The 20491-nt window shown below is 43.7% G+C and overlaps 1 protein-coding gene across 7 annotated transcripts in view; it reads left to right on the forward strand.

Annotated features, from left to right (window-relative positions):
- zmiz1a (zinc finger, MIZ-type containing 1a) overlaps window positions 1-20491 on the forward strand; it is a 134439-nt gene that overhangs the window by 72786 nt on the left and 41162 nt on the right. For 5 of the 7 annotated variants that reach the window (XM_021307597.2, XM_036126464.1, XM_021307596.2 and 2 more), the window contains one exon: window positions 19068-19186. The exons of the other annotated variants lie outside the window; for them this stretch is intronic. In XM_021307597.2, coding sequence (XP_021163272.2) covers window positions 19118-19186 — 69 coding nt within the window. In that variant the 5' untranslated portion in view covers window positions 19068-19117. The remainder of the gene's footprint in view (window positions 1-19067; window positions 19187-20491) is intronic. 7 annotated transcript variants of the gene reach the window in all.

Consider the following 20491-nt stretch of genomic DNA (forward strand, 5'->3'; position numbering starts at 1 on the left):
TGCACTGCCGCACCGCGCACTGGACGGTGAAGTTTGTTATCCCACCGCTACATAAACTGTGTTCTGTGAGTACCTCAAATAGGGCAGCCAAAAACGGCGATTGAAGCATCATTTCTCTCCCGTTGTGTTGAGCAGCATTAACGAAGTTGCTTGCAAGTCTTTACTCAGCCAGTCGGGGCGGTACATTTCATCCCGGGCGCGGGGATGAGATGAAGCCCGTTTTCACCAGCATGCACATTTCCCTGCCTTTGCCTCTCTGCTTTATTCCCCCCCCCCTCAAACTGTCCTAAAACTCTGTCTTTCTCACTGTCTGCGTCCCCTCCAGGGATTATAGGTGGCGATGGGAGGGGAGGAGGAGGATGAAGGGAGGTGGCAGATTAGCGCCGGCCATCCAGCGGGTCCGTCTGTCTGCTGTCAGAAAATAGAATTCATTTTGTGCGTACCAGATGCTTACGCTGGGCTCCGTGCGCGTGTTTTTGTGTGGAGTTGTTGCTCGGTCGGAGGAGATGATTGGCCGCCAGCCCGAAGGGGGGGGGGGGGGCGGGGACGTGCGGCGGTGGAGGCGCGGGGAAAGCTCACATCCGCTGTGGAGCTTTTGTACTCACATCAAAGAGAGCAGCCACAACCTGATGACAGCATGCTCTGTTTAACCACCCTGACACGGCACAGTCTAAACAGAAACCTGAACGGGACTGTATGTACGGAGCGCATAAGTCGTCCATTTGCCTTATATGGTCACAGGAAGCCATTGATTCTTATTGTTGTATAACAAGTTTAAAAGGAAGCTGTTTGTTCTGAACAGCTGAAGGTAGCTGAATTTAAAACTTCTCATGCTGCGTTTGAGGCGTGATCATTGTCCTCCTTGAGGTGAGGAGATAAGGGGGTCGGTTCTCCTTTCTGGCAGAATTAGGGTTACAACACAAGGGAGTCAGGAGGGCTAATGTGGCTTGCGCTATCGTTGATGGATGGACCCATATTGGAGATCTCGTGGAGGGCTTCAGAGCGGGACGCTGAGGGAGGTCCGCTGGGTCCCTGAAGGAAGCACCGTAGGGTTTGGAGAGGGAAGCTGTCATTAATCAAACTCCTTCCACCTGCCATCGTTCCTTTCTGTCTCTTGTCCTCCTTTTCTTTACCCCTCCTGCTACCTCTTTTGAATTGCGCTCATTGTTTTCCTCCAGGTCAAGTCCTCTTAGAGTTCACCTTGCAGTGTTTTCAAGGCTATTATGATGTGGTAGCTCAGGCGGCGCTGCATTTTTAAAAAGAAAAAAAGAGGAGAAACGGTGTTATGCGTTGGTTAATAATGGCAATGATCTCTTTATTCAGGTATTCTTGTGTGTGTGTGTGTTTTTCCTCTCTGTAAATTAGCCTGCTAACGCTGTGGTCGGTGCCCTCTAATGCTTACTGTAGACCTCTGCCATGTAAAGCGTTGCTCAGTCTGAACATTACGAGGTGTTTTGACAGGTCAGAAGACCTGGCTGTTGCTGGTCTGCGCTTTATTTGCTAACTCTTCTGCCCTGCAGAGTATGAATGAAAGATGTGATTTCACTGACTGAGCTCCTATCTTAGCTGGGAATTAGGGACAAACTATTCAGGCTTTTATGATGGGTGCAGATTTCGGATTTCCCTTTTAAGTCTTACCTGCCGATTCTGATTTTGAAAGTCTCAGATTTTTACAGGAGTATAAAAAATAAAATGAAATAAATGCTGCGGGGGATGCTGGTGCATATCTTTAGATGTTATTGTGTGAGAGGTAGGGTTCACCATGGATAGGTTTTCCAGTCCATAACAGATTATTTGATTTAATAAACGTATAATTGTATACCATTCAGCAACAAGGGCTGGACCTTTTTTTTTTTCACCATGGAGCCCTTTGTCACAATTGTTACATGTTTCCAAATAAGAGTCTGTAATACAATACCCTATATATTTCAAATGCAGCCTTTGCTTTGTGTAAAATAGAAATATAACTCTTCTGACCAGAGTTAGTGAATCGTTCTCAGATGTTTCTGAATCTTTACTGGGTGAATTTAAAGAATAAATCACGTTAGGGTTTGTTTTATGGCCACTCCAGGACAGGATGTTACACCAAGACCCTCGGATACAGACATGTGGATATGCTGTGTAGCAAAGGTTAAATAAAACATCCGCATCATAAAGAGTAAAACAAATGCAATGCATTTTAAGTTGGCCCAACAAGAAGGTTCAAGAAGAAAATCTAAAAAAATGTAAAATTTTACTTTATAGTTTTCAAAGTTTTGATAAGTATGGAAACATTAAAATGCAGTTTGAAAGTTTGAGTTTCCAGATTTTATATCTTACTAAGTTTACGTTAATCAAAGGTGCTTCATATTAATTTATAGTTCAATCATAACTCTACCTTTAATGTTATACAAAAAACTAGGGGAAAATTTTGCACATTTCTAAAATCGTATCATGGTTTTTATAATTAGTTCTGAATGAATCTTTCAAAAATACTCAATGATTTGCAAGCAGTTTGATGTGAAATTAATCAACAAATTAGATAAAATTAGTAAAAGTGAATTTTCCAGTTGAAACACATGTGAATATGTGTATGCAGTAGTGGGGTTTACAATAGTTGAATTCTTTATCAAAGCAGAGAAAATACTCTCTTTAAACAGATATTACCCATTAATTGCTCTAAGTTTCTGTAATTAACAAGATGTGATTTGCCAGGTGAAAGATTTTGTTTCTGCTTCTCATCCAGCTTTATCTCCTTCCGTGTCTAGTGTATGTCGTAAATTAGCAACAATGTGCTCTCCAAAAGTGCACGTCGCTCATTGAATTTCGACCAGTGTTCCCACCCAATAGAAAAAAAACCCCACTCCTCACATCTCCATCCATTTCTCATTCTGTTTGTCTTCGCCCTGGTTGATCAGTAAACAGGCTTTTCACAGGATTTAATAGAGCGCCGTGTTTTGATCTGTGGGGATTTGGGTCTGTCTGGGCTGGGGTGTGGACGTCGTCTTCAGTCCAGGTGGCAGCGGAGGGGAGTGTGACAGTACAAAGACAGACATTGAGTACGCGTGTAGCTATTTCACTCTTGTGTCTTTGGAAGATGGGGCAGAGGATGTTTCCCCCCCCCACCCCCACCTCATTCCATATGGACAGAAGAAGCTGCGTGACTAGAACATTTTAGGGCCTTCCAATAAAAGCGGCTTGCTCATCCTACTGCCGCCTTTATTGAATACATATGGGAGTGAGTTATGTACAACCCACCCCACCTTGTGTTTGATCCTGCACCGTCATGAGCATCGGTGTACCCTTTGGGGATCGGGCATGAAAAATCGTAGATCGCAGCGAGCAAGTGAACAGTGCGAGGAACAGAAGGTGATATGAAGATGTTACTGCAGCAGATGCTCAGGTATGTTTAAGCCAACATGATAGATAACACAGGCAGTGATTTTTCACTTCTCTGCACAGAGGTGACAATTGTTGCAGCCTCCCAGACACCGAAACAACACATGTTTCTGCAAAAGAGCCTGAAGTCAGTTGCTCACCAGAGTAACTTTTCAAGCAAACATTTAAAAGTTTTAGGCACCGGCTGTACAAATGTTCAGCATAGATTAAAAACGATAAAGATAAATAGTTTTTCATCTTTTGAAGGAATCAACCAACACTTTTGTTTTCAAGCGTATTCAGTAAACAACCAACAAATATTTCAAGTACTTTCACATATGCATTTTTAAAGGTATTCTTTGCTTTTGAGTTGTGACATACCAGCCAATTAGCTTGTTTTGATTTGCTGAATGGCGGCTGAAACAGATTTTTCACTTCCTGGAGGTGTTTTTACCACAAATTCATTTTGGTAATCTGTTACGAGTGAATACACAATGAGAAAAAACAAGGAACAGGGAAGAGCCTCTGTTTTTCTATTTTATTTTTGATCTCACCTGTGTCAACAGAGCGTAGAGGGGAAAGCTTGTGGCAAAAGTAGGCGGAGGTCATGGAAGTGAGATTATAATGACGCGTCCCCATAGTTTTTTTTTAATGTTCCTGCGACAACTTTGTCAAAGGAGGTATTACCCAAGCTGAGAAGTTTAGGCTCACTTGTCAGTGATTAGTCTGCTTGTCTGCCTTTAGTTTATGCTCGCGGGTTATCTAAAAAAAAAGGCCTCCACGTGCCAGTTTCTCCGTCCACGTGTTTACGTCGCAAATGGGTGGAAAGCACAAACCGGAGACAGAGCGTTCCCCGTCTGAGCAGCTTGGAATGGGGTTTGGACTCGGAAAGCTGGCTTTCCTCTCAGGAAGTGTTGTTCCTCACCGCTCCCCATAAACACTGGAAAAGAGACCCAAAGAAGAAGAAAAAAACATGTCCCAGACTCACTGTTTCCACTGTAAACACACTGACATACAAATATTATACTGCTCCCACCTCCCTGTTCCTCTCATATGTTTCTATGCCGTTTCTCGGGGGGGGGGAAAGGTGTATATTTATGCGCAGTGTGGCAGATGGTGAGCTCCAGAAAACCAGTTCCTGATTCGGCAGATTATCTACATCTACTTTTACGCTCATATGGTTTGTCTAAAAGGTGTTTATTGGCAAAAAACACAGATGTTATTTAACACTTATGTATTAGAGTTGGGATGCCAAGTCTGTGTTTTACCTTCCGGTGCTAAGTTTTTTTTTTTTTTTCATGACACGGCTGTCATTATAGGTCATTGTGATGCACTATTAAAAGAATGCAGCTTGTTTATATTGAACACCAGTCTGGAACATACCTGTGGGTTTTCCAACGAATTGCATCTACGAAGAGTAGCGTAAATGTTGCTCATTGGCTCTAACAAGTGTTTGAATAGCGTCTCCCCTTCACATGCTCCACAAGTTAATAAATCTAGCATGCCGTCAGTTCGGGTTGTCACCGGTGGAGCATTATCTTGTGAAAATGTCATCAGGTTGTTCAAAATAAATAAATAAATAAATAAATAAAATTATGTGAAATGTTCATGGTTTATGATGATCATCATTACAGTTACAATGTGACAGCTTGGAGCAGTGCGCTGTAGTATATCCAAAATAAGTTGGTTTGTAGTTTTTCTTCTCTTTTAAAACTACTCGTAAACCAATTAGAAACAATGAACTGGCAACATTTGTTGCTTGTCTCTGCATTTTAGTGAAAAAAAAAAAAAAAAAAAAAAAGGACTGAGCTTACTTTAGCTCCCAGCAGGCTTCAAGCACCCTCACCTGTGAGTGCGCCGGTCTGTAGAGACGGCTAAGAAGCAAAAGCGAAAGAGTGTCGGGGGAGGCAGAGGTTAGAAACCCCTTTTTTTTTTATTACATTTCCTCCGCAGAGAAAGAGGAGGCAAGATGGACACTCCATATCTCCCCGCTGCACTAGAAAGCTCATCTAAATGGAAAACACATTGTCTTCATTATTTTGTGAGAGCTGAAAGAACAGGGTTGTCATGGTAACAGCCATCTGAGCGAGCTCAAGCGGGCGGCCAAGGGGTTGGTTTTAGGGCCAGAGGAATGAAGAGGGAAAAAAAAAAGGGAAGGAAGAGGTGGGAGGAAGAGAGAGAAAGAGAGAGAGAGAGTGACTGAGGCAGGGAGGGAACAAGGAGTCAGAAGAGGAGGGGTAAGTTGGTGCGAAGACATGGAGCAAAGACAATGGAGATGGAAGGAAAATATAAGAAATGTTGAGGGAGAGGGACACTGGGAGGAAAGGGTGTGATGGAGACAAGAAGAGAGGAAATCCTGATTTCGCTTTCTCTCGGGGGCAGGCGATGCAAAACGACCAGTTAGTGGTTCAGAGAGAAGAGTTCAGAGGTCATTTGTTAATTTCTAGGGCCGTTATGACGGCAGGTTTAACGTGTCAGGAGTTCTTCTCCAACTACACCTCTCTGCAATCATTGGTCAGCGATGTTGAACCAAAGGAAGCAGTAGCTAAACTGACGGTAAATCAGCGAGTGCTTTAGCTTAATACAACGCGGCGATGTAGCTAATGCTATAAAAGTTTAGTGTTATGAGTATCGTGGAAATTAAACATTGTCAGAATTATTATCCCAATTTTGTTGAAATTGCCACGTTATATGCTTCTAAATAAAAGACCAAAAACCGTTTGAAGATCAAATAAAGTTATATACACCAAGCCTCCATCCTGATAGTTTTGATGATCCTTTTTGTGGATAACAATAGAACCCAGCACTGCGCGACGAGCAGATATAAACACCGGCAGTATCCCCTCTCAAACTGTGCATGGCGGCACCTTTCTTCATTGTTTCCCTGGGAGATGCTAATAGCCATTAGCTGCTTCCTTGTTTTATCCCCTGCTGCGCATGTGCAGTGTTGTACTTCCTCTGTTATTAAAAATAAACACGGAAGGCTTTACGTGGGGGTGCGGTGGTCCAGTGGTTAGAGCATTGCGCTTGGGTCCCGGAGGTTCTGAGTTCAACTCCACAGCCACTCTTTTTCCATTATGAGATCAATAAAGTTCAATTATTATTTATTTACTAACAAATTGAGCAAACAAAGTGTAAACCGGCAAAATAATTAACTAATGCGGCAGCAGGACGTGATAATCTTTCATAAAAAAGTTGAATGCAACCAGGGTGAGCTACCTTTATTCTCTATAAATAAAAAAAAGTCTAATAACATGGCTATGCAACTTTAAGATAACTTTATACTGATAGTGATTACAGAGTGTATTGTAATTACAGGAGAGACAGTTGTGATGTTTTTTACTGCTTGGAGATATTCGTGCGGATTCTCAACAATGACTGATCAGTATTTGTGAAATAACTAATTTCTCTTTGATGAGCATTCCATCCAGCATGAAGTTTGTTTCCAAGTGATGATTAACAAAGATGACATCTTTATCAGCAACTTTATTAATTGATGTCACATACAAATTACAACCTGCAGCCCCCTGAGGCTTTTATAGCAAAGATCCACCAGAAACTATGATTTGGCTCTTTTGCCACAGTGACGCTTTTAGCAAAGCAGACACTTTTTAGCACTATTTAGGGTTTAAAGCCTCGCCTTATAATTGATTGTCCTACCAGTGACCAAGACTTCTCACCCTGTCACTTGGCTGAAGTATATAAACCTTGCCTATGAGCCAGTTACAAAGGGAATACAGGGTGGTATGACAGACTCCTCTTCAGTCTCCAGGTCTTTACCAGGTGCTTCCTGGTCGTACGCAGCCCAACACCAACACTCTTTATCAAATATTTACCCCTTCTCAGTCTACCAAGAACATTGCAAATACACCAAAAGTGTTCAGGCGGCATCTAATCCAGTCCAGTCCCTCTCCTCTCCTCTTCAGCGTCGTTCTGTTTTTTTTTTTTTTTTTAAATCTGGGTGAGCTTTTGTGGCGCTGCTGTCAGTTTTACATCAGCCACAGGATTATGGTTGCTGTCACAGCGAGCGAGAACTAAATGGTTGTTTGTTTAGGTTCCTTCCTGGGTTTTTTTGTTATATCGCCGGTGGCGTTGATATGACTGAGGCCTGACACAACATCATTACGGCAGCCGTCAGGCGATTAAGGAAATTAAACTAATTGCTAAAGTCTTTGTCGTGTAAATACTTAGCCTGGAGTGTTTGGCATGGCTTTAACATCCATTAGGGATTTGACATCCAACCTTGTGTGTCTTCAGAGGAGCCATGTCATCGCCATTGTTATCATTCTGGGTTTACACATCAGATGGAACTCGGTTATGAAAATTGCTGTCGGATTATGTTTACTTTTCTGGAGCTGAAACCGTCGAACTATTCCTAAAGAAGCCAACGGTGGATTCTGTGTTGGTGCGATTCGCCAAAACGTTTTCCTCAGAAGTCAGAGGGAAACGTTTAAAAGCCGTCAGGGGGGGGGGGGGCTGCTCGGTTTCTTCCAGATGTCCGGTCGCGGTCACAGGAGGGACGGATGCTGCGTTTTGTGATTGACCAGCCGTTAGGGTAAGAGGCAAGCCTGCTCATGTGTTCTGCCTGGCTGGCCAGCTGTGTGGCTGCCTGTAGGTCTTAGTGATTCATGTCACACTGTAATTGGTTTACCTGCTCCCCGTGTGTCTGCGCTCTGAGAGGACCAAAACAAATTACCCAAGGATGACCTCTCGCCATCTCCCTCCCGCTCTGCAGCCATTCCTCCCCTATCTCACTCTCTCTTGCTTGACTCACCCCCACCTCCTCCTGCGTGTAATAGGTTGCATGGCTGTCATTTCTTCTGTTCTTTTCTTCCATCCGTACACCTTGATGCTCCCCCCCCCCCCAGCTCGGCCAGAAGAAGAATATTTAATAGCAAACGTGCATTGCGGCTAAGCGGCGACACATTAAAGCCTCTCGCGGCTCCAGTACCTGCAATCCACGTCAGCGATCACGTTACACATGCATGCGTAAAGATAAACTGATAGACCAGATTTAAGTTCACAAATAAACACTTACACAGCAGTAGGGTGTTTTTTTTTGTTTTTTTTTTTGTAAAAGCTGCAGCGAAGCACATTACCCTTTCAGCGCTGTTTTATGCGCTCGCTGTGCTAGATAATACCGACATGAATTGTTCCCTCAGTGAATGAATCTGGAGGCTCTGTGTACGCCATTAGGGCCGTTTCCTTTTTTCGCAGCGAGCAGATGTTTTGTCGTCTTTGCCATCCGAGGCTCTTGCTCTCGCGCAGCGGCGAACAAAAACTCAACAGAGCAAGATGAATGAGTGCAGCATTCTCCCATGTACCTGCGTGGGAAGGTCTCTCGGAGGTTATTTTGCTGTTTGTGTAAAGCTACCCTGTCAGTGGGTTTCGTGATTTCGTTTGTGTTGGTTGCGTCGCCGGGTTTTGCTGGCTGTTTTTTTGCAACAGAGAACAAGGGGCTCGAACTGTTAAATATCAGTTTTGTTGTGGTGTCCTTGAATGAGCCCTTTTTTTTTCCTGTCAAAACACGTCAGGTCCTTGGCTTAAAAGTTAAGCAAGTTTTAACTTTTTCATTTAGAGACACCTTTGAATAACTTGAGCTGTTTTCTTTACCCTTTTTTTGTAGAGGCATTCAACTCATCGCACCAATACACAACAAATATTACCAAATGCAGTTTAAGACATCCAATTTATAACTAAATAAAAGGGTTTCATTTCGGGCCGAGATCTGCTCAAATCAGTCGAATCCATTTCAGTACAGTTCGGTGAAAATAGTCAGATTTAGATCTAATTCCATTTGGTTCGATGTGATCCCGTTCATTGTAGTACTCAGAGTTTGGATGATATTATGCCAAATGGTGAAAAGGAAGCTCAGCTGATTGCATTGAGCCCCGCGACTTTTCAGCAATCCCTCATCCTGAGCAAGCATGTGGGGACATTAGAAAGGAAATCACTCCCTTTTAACAGAAAGAGGCCTTCAGCAGGACCAGGCTTACTAAGAAAAGCCAAATACCAAGACGAGCTGGGAGTGGAGAGGGTAGAAAATCCACACAGAAGCACTGTGCATTGATTGTTTTCTATGGGAAAGCAACGACACTGCAGTACACAAAGTTTTAGCTGTCAGACTTCCTGGAAAAAAAAAACACTCCTTCAGTGGCCTTTTCCAGGAAAGAGGCACAGCTAAACCCAGAATTAAATTCTTTTGTAAAGAAAAACAGACTCTCATACAGAATTGATGGCAGCAATAGATCTATCAATTATTACCTCCAGGAAAGAGACTCGGGTAAATACGGTAGCACCGAGCCGGGGATACACAGGTGTCCGGGAAAAATCTGAAATTTCTGCCTGAAATCAGAAATTTCTGCCTGAAACATTTGCAACAACCCTGCATTCAGTGCTGTTCCTAAGATACGTTTGATCCAAATCAGCAATTGACTTACTTATTAAACAGTCCAAATGCTGACCTGATGTTATTGTTCAGCAAGAATGATTAAACTATCTGGTCTGCAGGTGTTTTCTGTCTTTCTGTTTTGCTCAGGAATCATACAAAAAGACCAAAATTGGTCCATAATCCGATGCAAGCACTTAAAGTTGTTTCATCGATAATTAAACGTCAAAATAAATGTTGATTTGCCTTTTTTAATCACGCTTTGTACTCCTGAGTAAAGTCATCAGGCGTTCGCTGTCTTTATCGGTGTGATTAGATAGTTGCTGCGGGTTGTTGATCAGTTTTTGTGAGAGCTTAAGGTCATGTTGTTTCTCATGGCTGTTAAGGATGAATAAGCTGTATTTTAGCAAACCGTCCTTGAATGGTAATCTAATAACCTCGTTCCTGCCAGACGTCCAAGAAAGGACATAATTTTGTGCGCGTGTGTGTGTGTGGTGGTGGGGGCGTTCAGTATTGCTAATAATTGGGAATAAGCTGCGGTGTCGAATGTTTAGTCCAGCAAGTGCAAAAAGGTCGAGGCGATTGCTGTTTTTTTCTATTTAAGGTTTGTGCTTTTAGTGTCGCAGGCAAGGAGAGTGGAGGGCAGGCTGGCACAGATATATTTTTGCTCTCCCTAATGACACCAATACCATTTCATGGCTTGGTGAGCAGATTGAATCACACTCGGTCTTTGTAAGTCTCATTCTCTGCCCCTGTCTCTCTGTTTCTCTTTGCTGCACACACTTCATCACTCTGTCTCCTCGCAGAAGACCGCTCATTTGCCGCCGCGCGTCCGGCGCGTCCGGCGTGTTGCTCTCGCCCCTCGGTGGATGTTGTTTAATTGCGTGCGGGTCAGCAGTTTGCGAGCGCTGAAACCGAAGGACGTGGAATTTGTCAGCTTACCCGTTCGGCGGCCGCAGGAGGCGGCGTGTGAGCTAACAGCTCTGCTGGAGCCGGGCCCGTAAGGTTAGCTTCACACGAGCCTGTCACACTGCCCTGTCAATCATGCTCCTCTCCTCTGATATACCGTCACCTCTTCTTATATTTTCCCCCTAAAAAAAACGCAGAAGTAATAAACTTTGTGAGGCCCACCAAGGCAGATTGTGGGCTGTCCTCCGCCAACCTGGTTCGGTGACTTGAAATGCGCGCATTCTGGCCCTGAGCTCTCCTTACACGCAGACCACGTCTCCAGCATCACGAGTGATATAATCTTGTCTTCCGTGACACTGGAAAATTGTATGTGGCAGTCAGGACATACAATCTTCCACAGCTGGTATTTATAGTCCCCGGCAACTGGAAACGTTGTGCGGAATAAGGAGTTCATTCATTCATCATGTGATGTGCGGGCTTCTTCACCGCTCGCAGATGACCTGATTTTCTATCTCACGGGTAAACAGGCCGACCCTCCCCGTTAGCTCATAGACGAACGTAAAAGCAAAACCATGGTCACCTTAAGGAGACTGCAAACAAAGCCACAACACTGGATTTTATGTAGTTGAGATTGTATCTTGTTCTGATCTGAGACAGCAGCTGCGCAGGATTTCCTCAAGGTAGAGCAAACCCTGCAGCTCCATTTATATAATGCATTTTTTTTTTTTTTACTTTATCTGGTTTCTGACAAAGAGGCATTTACTCGCCCTCATAGTACATGTTTGCGATTTATATGTGCAGAGCCTTTTACTCTCACACGTCCAAAGTAATTGGGGGTTAGTATTCTGCCCAGGGATATTTCCTCGCTTCACAGTGCTTGGGATTAAACTCCCAGTAGAAGATGGTACCCAATCTACAACTGATCCGCAGCTACTGTTCATGCTTCATATACTCATTATTTTTTTCTGATGAAATCTTTTGTAGTGTTCATTAGTTGCATTACCCAGAGTGCTTCTTTGTAATTTTAATATGACGTGACAGCTCTAAGTGTCTAATCAGCACCTTGCCACCCTTAAGATGTTAATATATACTTTAAAAGGTTCTGTTTAAGATTAAGACATTTATATGTTCTGCCGCTCGGATAATATTGTAGTGCTGTTTCTTAAATTAACAATTTCTTTAATTAACAGGAGTTCTGTGTTGGTGTACAATCCCTTTGGGTTTTGTGTGTAAACTAATGTCTATTCATACAGATTTTTATTAGTGGTTCGTTTGGCTGAAAAGGTACAAACAAAATAATTCTTTTGTTTACCCCTGGTATGCATTTCTGGTAATTTTAAGCACGTTTTGGTCAAAGCTTCATGTTTGGAAGCTTCTGTTTAGAGCGTTGGAAGTTTCTTGTGGGATATTAGTCATCCAGTGACTAAGTTGCAAGCAAAAAGGAACTTCAGATCCAGATTCTGGGAAAACCAGAGTGGCTGACACTGGCAACCTGTAACAGTACAGTCATCTGTAAAATGCGTGTAAACATCAGACACATCAGTTGTTGTCGGAGACTGAAAAGTCTTATCTTCAAATCAAGGACCTACCATATGAAGCGCTGTTAGGTCACTCCAGCGACACTTTGTGGTGAGGGTGATGTTACTAAAGACCCAGGACTCCTTGAACGTAACTATTTTAATTGTACCAGTGAGTTCTTTAAAAGGAAGTCAAAAGTGAGCACAGGAATGTTAGAGGCTGTTAATTTCCCCGACACGTTGAGTCATGGCTGCGGTTCATTCAGGCTGTGAGAGAGAGCAACATTTTCAGCAGATAACAGGAAGAACGAACTTTGCACAGCCAAAACTGCTGGAGTTGTCCTTATGACTCGGCGACCTCCTTCTGGTACAGAACAATCTGCATCTGTTTGTGCAGGCAGGCAGTGTTTTGGACGTTTTTGCAATGCTAGCTATGCTAAACTAGCTATTAGGGAATATAAGATGCAAAATAACAGGTTGAAATGTCAACCCTGTCGTTATCTTTTCACGTTTGTTTTAAAACTATAAACATAATGCATGTTATTTTTAATGCAACCTTGCATCAGCTAAAAGTATTTATTGTATTGCATGTTTTCCCCTCACAAACGCCGCGGTGGTATTGTTTAATCCTTTTTAAAAACCTTATGCAGGATCAGCTGAAATTCTCTGCTTTCACTTTTATGATCCTTCACTTTCAGTGTGGAAGTACTCATCAGTTCCCTTGTGTGTGTGGGGGGGGGGGGGGGGGGGGTCTTGCGGTGCATACCTGCAATAGTCCACAACTGAAGTGCCATATTTATAGGCAGAAACAGGACAGCTCATGTATCCCCACATCACAGCTGTTTGCATTGCAGTGTTGGGTGTCGCATAGCTGCCCGCAGCTCCCGTGGTTGTCACATTAAAACAGAGGATAAACAAACGGGACTACTTGGATTTTTTATTTTTTTTTCCCCCACCCATGGGACAAGCCATTTCACATTTTTACAGAGCCAAGTGGTTGTGAGGGTGTGCAGAGGGCTGAGTTTTATAAAGCCCAGTGGGGGCAATATGACTAATAGTTGGCTTTGCTGTGAGGGAAAAGAAGAGCAAGAGAGATTAAGCGGTGGAGAGGATTAACAGAGTCAAGAAAATAAGCAGGAACAAGGCAAAGGGGCAGAGATACGACGGTGGAAGCAGGTTTGGAGACAATAAAGAACCAGCAGCTGTGGACGCAGCAGACTGGGTGGCGGGGAAATAAAGGCAGCAAAGGGGACTGCCTGGCTATGAGAGTTTGCCATTAGAGATAATAGTATGTGTGTGTGTGAGCGAGCGAGAGATGGCTGGTGGCTTTTTGCAGACTTACTTATAGCAGTGTACGTGGGAGGGAATGAGAGATAGAGGCCAGTGCAGCTGAGTGGTGTTGATTGGCCTGTTTGAAAACACATGAACTGTAGACAGTGAGGAGGAGAAGCCCTGTGCGCCGGGATAAAGTGTCGCTCTGTGTGTGCCGTGCCACGCTGCAGCCCAAACCACATTAGAGCAAATGAATCCATTCCACCTCCTGTTATGGCAGCTCCCACTTGGGGCCCCAGGAAGGAGAAGGAGAAGGAGGAGGAGGAGGAGGGCAGTAAAAGGAGGAGGGGGGCGGGAGAGTGGCAGGAGGGTTGAGATATGAGGGATGAGGAGAGGAAAATGATCGAACAGAAAATGGAAGGTGGTGTTAGGGAAGTCGCATGCCGGGTGGCTCTAATGATGTCTGAGGGCTGCAGAGAAGAAGAGCATAAAGCGCACAGAGAGGAAGAGGTAGTTGGGGCGGGGGGTTCTCCTGTGATCAGAGAGCAGAAAAGATAGTTTTTTTCCTTTCCTTAATGAAGTTGATATTAAGCCAAACTTCCTAGCAATTTTGTTTTATCTTCAGAACAGAGAGCATCAGCCCCCCTCCTAATATACCATTTACCCATTTCCTTTTTGAAATAACACGCCATGCAAGTGTATTTTCTTCTGAAAGTCTTTTGAAATCCATTCAACCCTAAACCTAACAAGTGTTGTCAACAGGTTTAAAATTGTACCTACATTAGGCTAGTGTTGCGCCGATGCCATTTTTTGGCCCCGATACCATACTGATACCATCTGTTTGAAATTTATGTGTGTGTGTATATATGAAGAACTGCATACTACTTAGGGTAGTAGAACTTTTTATTGCCTACCTGTAATGGGTGGCAATAGTTGAATAAACTTTTGGCTCTCAAAGGCCAAAATAGTGCAACATTCGTGAAATTATAACATGTGTAATAGTAGTGCAACAGTAAGACAGTAAAATTACATTAATAATTGAATAATCTCATTTAAACCCCGAGTTTTCGCTCTCAACTGCCAAAATAGTGCAACTTTCATGAACTTATATAACATGTATAATTCTAGTCAGGAGAGAGAAGGCTGCATTCATGTGACGTACAAACATCAAAATGGTATCGGTGACCTATTTGTTGGTACCCGCCGATACCAATACCACCATTTTAGTGCTGGATCGGGGCCCCATCCGATACTGGTATCGGTATTGGTGCAACACTACATTAGGCAAACCTTGAAACATGCCTCTCACATGTGTCTGCAGGATGTGTAGCTGGTAACTGGGCTGATTTCATTGTGTCCTCTCTGGCAGTGGAGCATTAAGTGGAGCGTTGCTGCTTTCACCATAGTGCTCCGCTTGATTTATATATATGCAAAAATCTTTATTAGATTTTCCTCTGGGACTATTTCACGTTCAGTGGACACAAGAACGGGAGGGTAGAAGATGAGACAAAATGCTAAAAGGGAGAAAAAGTGACAAAGATAGAGGAGAGGAAAAGGAGTCTGCTTCTACACCTGCTGAGAGAGATATAAAAGCCATCCGGTAAAGTATTACAGGTACAAACAACCACCGCCTTGATTTAACTACTCTTGGGATTTACCCATCCCATGAAATACAGCTATTAGGTTCTTATAGAAATAGTTTTGAACCTCTGTAATGGTCTGTTGACAGAGACTGAAGGATGCATAAATCAAACAGGCTGATATGTTTATTTGATGAAATGACTTGAAGCAAAGAGCCTCCAGAGGGTGAAAGTATTAGTAAAGGGGCTTGCTGTTGATATTTACTTTAAAAAAGTAATTGTCCTACCACAAATAAAACCCAGAGGACCCCTGCGGTGGATAACCAAAAAAGGAAAACAGGCGGACATCACAGCAATTATTTTAATATCATCAGAAATAACCGCCATGACAACACGTGCGATAACTACTGATATCCAACCCCTGCAAGCACTGACGCCTGTCACCACCTCAAGCACCGACGCTTCGGTGTAACCCTCGGTGATTGATCACCTTTACCAAGCACTTTGCAGCTGACTAATGTGGTAGTCATTTGTGTGAAATGAGAACTCGCTCAGGCTGTGAGGGATCATACAGTAGGTGCGTGCGCACGTGTAACCGCGACATAATTCCAACACTCTCTTTTGTGTTTCCCTCCGTCTCCTTTCCTCGTCGAGCCCGGCCCTTCTTGCTCTCCCCCTGCCTCCGTACTCCAGTGCCTTTCATATTACTGTGCTTTTGTTTCAGCACGCTGCTTCCCCGGCTTGTTGGGCTCAGAAAAAGAGGGAGGGAGGGAGGCAAAGAAAGAAGGCAAGAGGAGGAGACAGACGCTTCCGCGGATGTTGGTGTTACATGTGGCTTGTTACCCTTCCCTGCATCCTCCCTCTGTTGTTTAAAGGGGAGGTTGTAATGTGCGCTTACCGACAGAATGTGTATTCCTTCTTTCGCAACCCGTGTACCATGCTGCTTAAAATGTTTTGTTGGTAATAATAATTTTAACAACATTTCTTCTGGTTGGCTTCTTTGTCACATAAAGATAATATCAAATAAATTAGGATTTCCTTTTATAAAAGGGAAAAATAAGGTTATTGAAATTTAACCAAATCTTGTGGGGAAAACTAAATTTCTCGAGCCATACCAAGACTTGATTAATGTCTGTCAAAACAAAAATAAATAAAAATAAACTTAAATAGAAGCTGTGGCACATCCTGAGGTAGGCTGAGATAGCTCCATAAGGAATAAATCAAGCCCTAATCTAAAGAAATTTAAGAAGCAGATGAGAAACAAAGTCACCAAAACCATTTCAAAGGATTTGGGACTCAACTAAACCACAAAGTAAGCCGATATATACACAAATAGAAAAATTATGGACCAGTGTTTGGCTTTCCCAGGTACGGCTGTCCTTCCATAAATTAGTACAAGAGAGCATCAGCAACTCATCCAGGAACACAAAAAGTCACAGAGAACATCTGAAGTACTGCAGGACTCACTTGCCTTTGTTAACTATGATATTTGTGACTCAAGTTAGAAACAGACCGGGGCGAAAATGGCATCTGTGGGAGTGTTCCTAGGCCAAAACACTGCTGGCAAAGAACACAATAGCCTGTCTCACATTTGCCAAAAAAAAACAAACACCTTGATGTTTTCCTTTCTGTAGACGAACATTGTTGGTCTACATCGTTGTTGTTGTTGTTGCGCTTTTCAGAAGAGCAGCAACAGAACGGCAGTCAAACACGGCGGCGGTGATGGGATGGTCTTGGCACTATTTCGTTATTTAATGACCTGGACACCTCGCTGTAATGGATGGAAACATGATTTCTGCTCTCTAAAAACCCTGAAGTGAAATATGCGGCCATCAGCTTGTGACCTTGGGCTCAAACCTGCTGGGGTTGTGCAGCGATCCAAAGCACAGCTGCAAGTCCAACTTTAAACGACTGAATAAAACAACACAATTAATGTTTATGAGTGGCCTAGTCAAAGTCCCCACTTACCTGACATGCCGTTAGATTATCTTAAACCGGCCATTCATGCTAGAAAAATCCTAAAAGTATCCTGCAGATAAAAGTGGACCAAAACTCTTCCAGAGTTATGCAGTAGACTCATTCCCAACTCTAGATGAAAGCTGTTGCCGCCAAGTGTGGCACGGACAATTCAGGGCGCAGTTGCTTTTCCACATATGGCCAGGTTGTCTTTTTCTTTCCTTTGATAAATGAAACCATTGAAATTCTGCTTTTCCTATTCATCCTCATTATATTTTTCAGATATTAAAACTTAAATGTAGACCAAGCATTAACGTGTGACACACACAAAAAAAAGAGAGAAGAAATGTGTATGGGTGCAAATACTTTTTCCCAGCTCTGGATCTGACGTGTAAGCATTGCCTTTGTTTTATGCTTTTCTAAAAACATCAATGGGGGGGAAATTGATTTTTAAATGTGAGGAAATGCTAAACGAGGAGCTTTTTAGCCCAGTCGGCCTGTCAGGTAGACTCACCTCTCATCTCGGTTACAGCGCCGGGCCCAGCCATTGTGCCCCCATCTCGCTTTTTTACCTCCAGAACCGAAAGGGCTCTTCTTTTCATTGACTAGCAAAGGTGCCACATGTTGTCATCGGAGGTGAGACCAAAGTGTAAAATAAACACAGAGAGAACAGAGTCATACCTAAAAGAGGCACGACATCCTTGCTTTCTCGGTGCGGAGCAGCAGGAGAAGCAGTTAATCAATAGCCACAAGGTCAGACGGCCCGCGCCGGGCCGCAGCGTGCTCTGTTAGTGCTCGGCAGACCCGCCTGGCTGCTGGATGGGATTTGTAGCACTTGTCAAAAGGCTTTAAAGGAGCCCTTTCTGGACGGCTTGGTGCAGGTGGAGCGTGTGAAAGGGGGAGACGTTGGCTAGCAGCAGGAGAGGGAGACATCTGCTGGACACTGGGGGGCACAGCCGCTCAGCAGAACTAGGCCACCCAGTGTTATGGTTACGCTATGTGCCGTTAGACCCAGCAGAAGGCAATTTTAGCTGTCTGTATGAACGCCGTTCAGCGGAAACTGATAAGTGTATGTCGTTTGACCAGATTCCTGCTCCAGAATTCCTCTTTATTCGTGCAAGCAGTGTGTTTAAAGTGCACTGCAGGTAGTTCTGCTCTAGTAATGCTTAAATCTGAGAGGATTAGTAATACAGTCTCATTCTCAAAGTGTCCCTTTGAAGTTTTCCCACATTTCTTTACCCATTTTTTTCAAAGTGAAGAATTCAAGCTTTTGAGTTCATATGCTCTTAAATGAGTGTGTGTGTGTGTGATTTAAATACTGTGCATTTATGCAGCAGTCAATCAAAGATAAGCACTCCAGACTGAAATGAAAACTCCCCGACTGAGCGCCATGCCTCTGTTGTGTTGGTTTCACTCAGTGGGGAATCTTGGGGGACCCTTTATCAGTGCTTAGCAGCTTTCTGGAGCCGTGCCCCCCCCACACCCCCCACACACCCCCCACCTGTGGTTCCTCAGTTGGTCTTTTGTGTGAAGGAATGTGGGAAGGGCCGACGCCGGTGCAGATAAACGCAGAGGGATGGTGGAGGGATGGTGGAGGGATGGAGGCCTCGTCGGTGAACCAGCACGATACCCATTAATCCCGACTCAATCCTCGATGTGCGATGGCCGGAGTCGCAGAATATGAGACTGAGAGCGTCGCTCCTCACTGAGGGATCTGAAAATAAAATCAGGGTAACCTGTGACTCCTACGCATTCGGGAAAACTGTGGAGGTTAATTCAAATAGTTTCCAGGTTCAGTAAAGGAATATGGAAGAAAAATAGAGATATTGGGGAATAGTTTGAAAATCTCTTCCACCCTGTCCTGTTGGTCTAAAAGTTGTATCCATCCACCCATTCATCCATCTTCCATCCAGCCTGCCAGCTTCTTTGCATTAATAAAAAGAAGTGAAGACATGTTAAGGCTCTTCAGTGATTTAGTTTGTAAATGAGCCGTTTTGTTCTTCTGTTCAACGCCTGAAATGCTTTTTGAACTTTCCAGGCATTAAACTCACGGCCGTTCTAAATGTATGTCTCCTCTTTTTTTTGCAGCGTAAAAACCCCCCAAAAACCTTTCATGGAGTCCTGGTAGAGGCAACAAGATGAACACGTTACCATCGATGGACCGGCATATCCAGCAGACCAACGACAGGCTGCAGTGCATCAAACAGGTTAGGCATAAAAGGAAAAAAAAATCCCCCCCGCTTCAGTTTCTTTTCCTGCACTTGAGACGTGGATTCCCAGTGGGCAAAAACTTCCAGCCTTACTTTCTCCTCTCAGCACCTTATTTAGGCATCGACGTGTCTGGGCCCTCGCTTCAGTGGCACAGATCTTGTTGTAGAGGGACACAGAGGGAGGCAAATCTGGCTCTGAACACCAGAGCGGACTTCAAAGCTGCGCTCTCTGACATCATGCTGCTCCCTCCTGACGTATGCCAGCCCTTGCTGCAGTTTTGCCTAAACGCTTCCCTGGCTGTCAGCTTTCAGGAGACTCCTCACAAGCAGACTAACGTATCCCAGGGCTACCGCCTCTGCGTGTGATTAATGGTCTGTGGAGCTCATAGACTGCTTGCCTTGCTGGCGGGCTGTTGGCATATTTGTTTATGATACGTGGGTGTGAGCCTTTATATCTCCCAACATCCAAATGACGCCATGTCTTAGAATAAATAGGCAAATGATGAAGCCTTCAGCCAGAGATTATTAGCTGATGTGTCTCTCTTACTGTGTTTTCTTTTAGCTCCGCTGATAGCCGAGCAAAAGTATTCACACCCCATCCGCTCTTCGCGTTTTGTCCCGTCAGTGCATGATTGTGAAACAGGGAGGAGAACGAAAAGTCAAGCTCAGTCACGTTGGCTGGGGAGCGTCTTGGAGCAGCGAGTCTGACGATAACGTCATTTGTTGTTGCAAAAATGTGCACATTGAAATTGAAAGTGATTCAGCTGAAATGTGGTCGTCACAGAAAAATAAAGGTTTGAGTAAATGTTTTTGTAGTTTTTTTTTTTTTTTTTGCAATCACAAAATACAAATTTCTATCAAAAATACACAAAAGCAATCAAAAAGGTGACCTGAAAAAATGTCAGAAGCAAAGCTTAAAGGCCCAACTCTAAATTTGCAGTACTTATAAGATGCCTTTAATATTAAAGAAAAGAGAAAACTTTCTGTTGAAACAAGTGCTGTTGACTGATCTCAACTATGTCAGCGATTTCATATTAATTTGAACAAAATCAAGTCCCCTATATATTATTCTAGATGCCTGGTGTGGTTTATACACACACCAGCTCTGAGATGCCAGAAGGGGGTTGTTTTGGTTTGGGAGAAATCCGCTGAGCGGTGTGCTTTTATTGTACGTGCCCAGGTAGGAACTGAGCCGCCGGATGTAAAGCTGGCCTGAAACGTGGGTAAATCATCTCTCAGAGGACAATCTGTCAGTCGTTTGGCTCTCTGTGTGCTGCAGTGGCCATCAGTCGTTGTTCTTAT

Source organism: Fundulus heteroclitus, chromosome 22 (genome assembly GCF_011125445.2).
Source record: "Fundulus heteroclitus isolate FHET01 chromosome 22, MU-UCD_Fhet_4.1, whole genome shotgun sequence".
NCBI classification, from domain to species: Eukaryota; Metazoa; Chordata; class Actinopteri; order Cyprinodontiformes; family Fundulidae; genus Fundulus; species Fundulus heteroclitus.